This window comes from Xyrauchen texanus, chromosome 17 (assembly GCF_025860055.1).
Source record: "Xyrauchen texanus isolate HMW12.3.18 chromosome 17, RBS_HiC_50CHRs, whole genome shotgun sequence".
NCBI lineage: Eukaryota > Metazoa > Chordata > Actinopteri > Cypriniformes > Catostomidae > Xyrauchen > Xyrauchen texanus.
The window spans coordinates 13,347,108-13,353,761 of NC_068292.1; the positions used below are offsets into that span (position 1 = coordinate 13,347,108).

The following is a 6,654-nucleotide window of genomic DNA, read 5'->3' on the forward strand; positions in this document are numbered from 1 at the left end:
ACTGGATAGTAGGCAAGTGTGTGATGATGTTGATATTTTGGGGGCAGATTTAAGGTTAATAGGGCACTTTTTTATATTGCACAAGTCTAGGCTCTGTATGTGTGTGTGTGTGTGTGTGTGTGTGTGTGTGTGTGTGTGTGTGTGTGTGTGTGTGTGAACTGGGGGAGCTAAATGGCAGCACCAGTGGATATCGGGAGTCCTCACTCTACTGATTGATCCGGAGATTGGGGTGAAGCATGTAGTGTTTCAGGTCCTGAACAGTAGGCGGCAATACTGCTCCAAGAGGAGCGAGCAGTTACAAAACAACAAGAAGAAGATATTCAGATATAGGGCTTTAACGGTATGCGCGCCGAACCGAACGGATACGGCCATTTCGATTCTACGCGAGATCGCGCGGAGCCAGGTACCGTCAAATATCAAGCGTGTAGGTAACCTGGCTTGTTCGCTAATTTGTCTAACTGCTTATAACTAAAATGGACACAAATATACCAGAGATTGAAGACGCTCCGTCGTCTCTAAAATCGGTTGTTTGGAAACATTTTGGTTTGGCCGTAAACTACACGAACTCTGGGCAGCGAGTAGTGAATCGGAGGATGGCCGTGTGTCGGCTTTGTTTCACCGAAGTTGGGTGTCTCACGGGAAGCACATCTAACTTGATGAGTCATTTGCTTCGACATCACCCGTTTTTGTCTTTTGAAAATGCACAAAGTCAACACAGAAAGCCTATCAGTGCGTACAAGCAGCCTCACGCTGCGGGTTCAGACCGAGCTGCAGCAATAACGGACGCCATTGGAGTGTTTATGGTCACAGATATGCGACCGTGCTCGGTCGTGGAGAACATGGGATTCAAGCGTATGCTCAACGTGCTCGACCCACGTTACAAAGTGCCCACGCGAGAGCATTTCAGCAGTGCTGTAGTACCCTCCCTGTATAAACAAACACGAGCTGTAGTCATCTACGAGTTATCCGCTGCACCTTCTGTTGCTCTTACTGTAGAAGAATGGACTTTACGTGCCACAGAAAGCTATTTAACAGTGACTGCCCACTACATCAGTCCAGACTGGGAGATGAAAAGTCCTGTTCTGCAAACTCGACCTGTTTATGAATACAAAAGCACTAATTATGCAGAAAAACTAAAGGAGGCTGTGGCAGATTGGAGTTTGGAGCGGCCAAGATGCACCATACCAGTCACAAGTGACAATGCCAAAAATATTGTCAGTGCTGTTGGCGAAGCCGGACTGGGTCCACAAATTGATTGCTTCGCACATACTATCAATTTGGCTGCGCAAAAAGCAACCGCAGTCTCCAAGGTGTCTCGACTCCTTGGAAAAATCAGACGGATTGCGTCTTATTTCCACCGTAGCACAGCCGCTGCACATATTTTGCTGACCAAGCAGGAGATGCTTGAAGTCTCGAAACAGCCCCTGGTGCATGACGTGCCCTCCCGCTGGATCTCCAGCTTTGACATGGTGGAGCGATACATCGAGCAGCAGGTCGCCGTTCAATCGGCGCTTACAGAAAAGGGCCTCAAGAACAAAGACATTGTTAGTTTGACCGACAAGGATATTGCCGTTGCAGAGGGTGTCATTGAAGTTCTCAAACCCCTGAGAATCATCGCAACCATAATCACTGAAAGCACACCATCCGTGTCCATGATCCTACCTCTTAAAACCCGGATTCTGAAATCCATGGAGCAAGATGACGGAGACAGCGCCACTGTGAGGGAAATGAAGGCGGTCATCACAGGGAACCTGCAGGACAGATACTCGGGGGATGATCTCCAAGATTTTCTCCACAAATGCACTGCTCTGGATCCAAGGTTCAAGAGTCTTCCTCATGTGGTTCGTGCCTGTCGTCAACGGATCTATGACACTCTCACTAAAGAGATTTTGGCTAATATAGAGCAGGTATTGTATTTGTGTTGCTGGTCTTAGATTTTCATTTCGTTTTCATTTTTTTCAAACAGCCAGCCTTGCTGCTACTACACATGGGTCATTAGACAAACATGGTTATCTGAGGGGATTCAAAAAAAAAAGAATTACCTCTGTGTCCAATTTGGTTTCATACATTTAAAAAAAAATATTTATAGCATTTACACACACACACACACATATATATATATATATATATATATATATATATATCTTTTTTACAAAAATTATTGATAGTTAATTAGTTATCAGGTTTAACCATTAAGAAAAGGGTATTAAAATACTTTCATTGTGCCTTGAATATATTTGTGTATATAACTTAATTATTCATTTCAAAAGATTTCAAACACACACCCATATATATATGTATATATATATATGTGTATATATATATGTGTATATATATATATATATATATATATATATATATATATATATATATATATATATATATATATATATATATATATATATACACACACACACTGGGTTTAAGTGGTTTACGAGGAAATTTTTCTTAGGTTATAAACTGTTAATTACAAGTGTATTATGCTGTGAATGTGGTGTATGAGGACATTTCTTGTGTCCCCTAATTCAAATTGCTTAAAAAAAACATACTAAACAATGCTTTTTTGAAGATGTAAAAATGCAGAAAGTTTTCTGTGAGGGTTAGAGTTAGGGGTTGTGTTATGGGTTAGAATCTATAGTTCGTACAGTATAAAAATCATTATGTCTATGGAGAGTTTTCATAAGGATTGCCGCTCCAACAAGATGAATCTGCCTGATTTCAGCCTTGCTGAAGCACCTCCTGATCATCACTGATCTTATGCCAAATTTCACAGTGGGTGCGAGACACTGTGGCTTGTGGGCCTTTCCAGGTCTCTGTCTAAACATTACACGACCAGGTGGTGGATCGGTGATGATCTGGGGGTGCTTCAGCAAGGCTGGAATCGGGCAGGTTTGTCTTTGTGGAGGACGCATGAATCAACAAGGTTATCCTGGAAGAAAACTTGCTTCCTCCTTCAACTCTGAGGGTTGTTTTTTCCAGCAAGACAATGCTCAATGCCACACAGCCAGATCAATCAATGTATGGATGGAGGACCACCGGATCAAGACCCTGTCATGACTGCCAGCCCAATCTCCAGACCTGAATTCCATTGAAAACCTCTGGAATGTGATGAAGAGGAAGATGGATGTCCACAAGCCATCAAACAAAGCTGAGCTGCTTGAATTTGTGTCCCAACAGCAATGTGAATGACTGGTAGAGAGCATGCCAAGTTAAAACATTATTATTGTGTTGTTTAAAAATTAATGTTAACTTGTTTTCTTTGCATTATTCGAGGTCTGTAAACACTGCATAGTTTTTTATTTTATTTTGACCAGTTGTCATTTTCTGCTAATAAATGCTCTAAATGACAATATTTTTATTTGGAATTTCGGTGAAATGTTGTCAATACTTTATAGAATAAAACAAACATTTTCATTTTACTCAAACACATACCTATAAATAGTAAATCCAGAGAAATTGATGATTTTGCAGTGGTCTCTAAATTGATTCCATTGTTGTGTGTGTGTGTGTGTGTGTGTGTGTGTGTGTGTGTGTGTGTGTGTGTGTGTGTGTGTGTGTGTGTGTATATACAGTACTCTGAAAAATATTTGGTGAGGATTTCTTAAAAGAATTATGACAAATAGTTTTCATTAATCACTTAATGTCATACAAAGTCCAGTTAAACATAAAAAAGCTAAATCAGTATTCAGTGTGACCACCTTTGCCTTTGAAACTGCCCCAATTCTCCTAGGTACACCTGGTCTCTTTTCTTGGTTTTTGGCAGATATGATGTTCCAAGGTTCTTGGAGAATTAACCTCAGTTCTTCTGTTTAGTCTGTCTCCATTGTTTCTGTCTCTTCATGTAATCTCAGACTGACTCGATGTTCAGGGGCTCTGTTGGGGACCATGACATCTGTTGCATGGCTCCATGTTCTTCTATTCTATTTGCAAAAGGAATGTTTGGGAGTATAAAATGTATATTTTCTATTGACACACCAAAGTAGCAGATATAAATAACCATCTTAAGACATCTTGAAACATCTTATGTGCATAAGACTTTTGCACAGTACTGTAAATACACACACACACACACACATATAGTTGTGTATGTACATTATGTATATATAAACTTTAATTTCTTGACTCTTGTTTTTATATATATATATATATATATATATATATATATATATATATATATATATATGTATGTGTGTGTGTGTGTGTATTAACAAATATATAGATTTTTTGAGTCAAGAATTTAAATAATTTTATTTCCCCCTAAGTTACAACACATGATTTGATTCTGAACAAAAAATGTTCATGGTCAAATGGTCCTGTTTGTTTGATGTTTTTTTGTCAACGTAAACAACAAAATGTCAACCTACATGTTGGTTACAACACATGACTTTGATTTTCAAATTGCTTATTGACACTATTGTTTCACTGCTTATTTTTATTTTTTTGGCCTGTCTGTAGACAGTTGACTTTTACTTTAAAGTAATTGTTTTGTGTGAATTTATTTTTTAATAAATTGAATATTGAGTTTCACATTATTGACCTTCTGTTATCTATTAACTAAATATTATCTATCTTTAAATATTCTATCTATCTATAAAATATTTTTTTATCCTCGTACTGCAGGGGGAATCTACTGTGGAGATGGAGGCTGGCTTTCCCCCAGTGAAAGAGGAGGCAGAGGAGGAGGTAGAAGTATCCCCCCCTCCTGCCAAGAAGTCAGCCATGGAGGAACTGTTCGGGCCCCTCTTCAGGGATGAAGGGAGAAACAAGCCAGCTTTGCCCCATCAGGTGGAGGAGGAGGTGACCTCATACATGGCAATAGACTGCGTTCCACTGGATTCCAACCCTCTTGCATGGTGGAAGAGTAATAAATCATTATATCCTAATCTAGCCGTTTTAGCAAAACACTACCTTGCTGTACCTGCGACCTCAGTCCACAGTGAGAGGCTGTTTTCAGCAGAAGGGGACATTGTAAATGCAAACAGATCTACTCTCTTGTCTGATGATGTGGATGTTCTTATTTTCCTGAAAAAAAACTTGAAAATGGACTGAGTGATCTGGACACCTGGTGAGCTGAATAGCAAAACAAATACAGCAGAAATCTGCACTGCTATTGTAGGTTTATTACAATCATTATAAAGCCTTATTTTTTTTACAATGTTCAGATAAAATTCTCATTAAAACTTTACTACATTAGTTAAACATGAACTAACAGTTAATGCTTTACAGCATTTGTAAATCTTGGATAACTAATTTATACATATACTAACACATTATTAAAATTAAAAGTTGCATATTAACTTAACGCATTATGAACTAACAATGAACAATCGTATTGTAAACATTGACCAAAATTAATAAATGCTTAAAAAATGATTGTTTGTTTGTTGTTACTTCATGATACCTAATGCATTAACTAGTATTAAAGAATAGAACCTTTTTGTAAAGTGTTACAATTTCCTTTTAGTTCTGTATTGTAATTTATTTGAAATGCATAGGGTGTTCATATGCAAATGAGTGCCTTTACAATAAGAATTGTTGCTGCCAATTGTGTTCAATGTTCATAAAACTTTCCAAGACAGATTATTTGTTTTACTGTACCTGATATTTAAAATAATAAAACTTTTTTTTTTAAATCACACTTAGTTATAATGGTCTACAGGGGTCCTCTGTTGTATGTGGGTTTTTATTTTATTGGTCTCATGGCTTATTTGAAAAAGTTTTTCAAATGTAAATATATATATAAAAAAAAACTTTTTTAAAAAAGTATTGACGCTCACTACCACACCTGGAGTTGCAAATGTGACTCCAGCCAGGTCTCCTAAGCAACCAAATTGGCCCGGTTGCTAGGGAGGGTAGAGTCACATGGGGTAACCTCCCCGTGGTCGCTATAATGTGTGGTTGTGTTTGCAAAATTGTATGGAGCCCAACAGATGAAGAAGACAATCATCACCACAATGACAATGCGCATGGCCTACTTTCTGGAAGAGCTCGGAGGAGTCTGCTCAGAATCATTGAGTAACAAATTACAATTACAATGAGTGGGATACACCTAAAATATTAATCTTGAAGATACCAGAAGTCTTTGGCTTGATCATCTGGGGTTTTCTGTGTAATTGTAATAACTGATTTTCAGGTACATTAGCTGTGGAAAGGATGATGAAATCTGTCACCTTGAAATACCGTTACCCACTGCCACTTATCCCCTCAGACCTTGAACAACTCCGTTGATCAAACTTGGTAGAAATCTTAGCCTCACAATGTGCTTATAACCTCATCAGAATCAGAGATGGAGATTGGCGTATAACTGCAATCATCACCACCAGGGGGCACTATGAATATCTGGTCATGGGGTATGGACTTGCTAACACCCCCTTTTTTTCCAGTCTTTTGTCAGTGTGATTTTCAGAGACCTACTGAAACGGTGTGTGGTGGCCTACATTGATGACATCCTCATCTACTCTTAAAACAAAAACAACATGTCCAGCATGTCAGGACAGTCCTAACACTTCTCCAGGAATACCTGCTATTTGTCAAGGCAGAGAAATGTGAGTTTTACATCTCCCATACCACGTTCCTAGGTTACAATATCAGCCATCAAGTTGTAGAAATGGATGTCTCTAAAATCACAGCAGTTACCGAATGGCCTCGACATTC

At 38.6% G+C, this 6,654-nt stretch overlaps 1 protein-coding gene across 2 annotated transcripts; it reads left to right on the forward strand.

Annotated features, from left to right (window-relative positions):
* Positions 1-297: 297 nt before the first annotated feature.
* LOC127657580 (E3 SUMO-protein ligase ZBED1-like) lies at positions 298-5,506 on the forward strand. Of its 2 annotated transcripts, none has more exons than XM_052146440.1 (2): positions 298-1,907; positions 4,621-5,506. In XM_052146440.1, the coding sequence occupies exons 1-2, from the start codon at positions 474-476 to the stop codon at positions 5,047-5,049; spliced, it is 1,863 nt and encodes a 620-aa protein (XP_052002400.1). In that variant the 5' UTR covers positions 298-473; the 3' UTR covers positions 5,050-5,506. The 2 variants fall into 2 exon arrangements, with proteins under 2 accessions (XP_052002400.1, XP_052002401.1); XM_052146441.1 differs by lacking the exon at positions 4,621-5,506 and adding an exon at positions 2,980-4,118.
* The last annotated feature ends 1,148 nt before the right edge of the window (positions 5,507-6,654 follow it).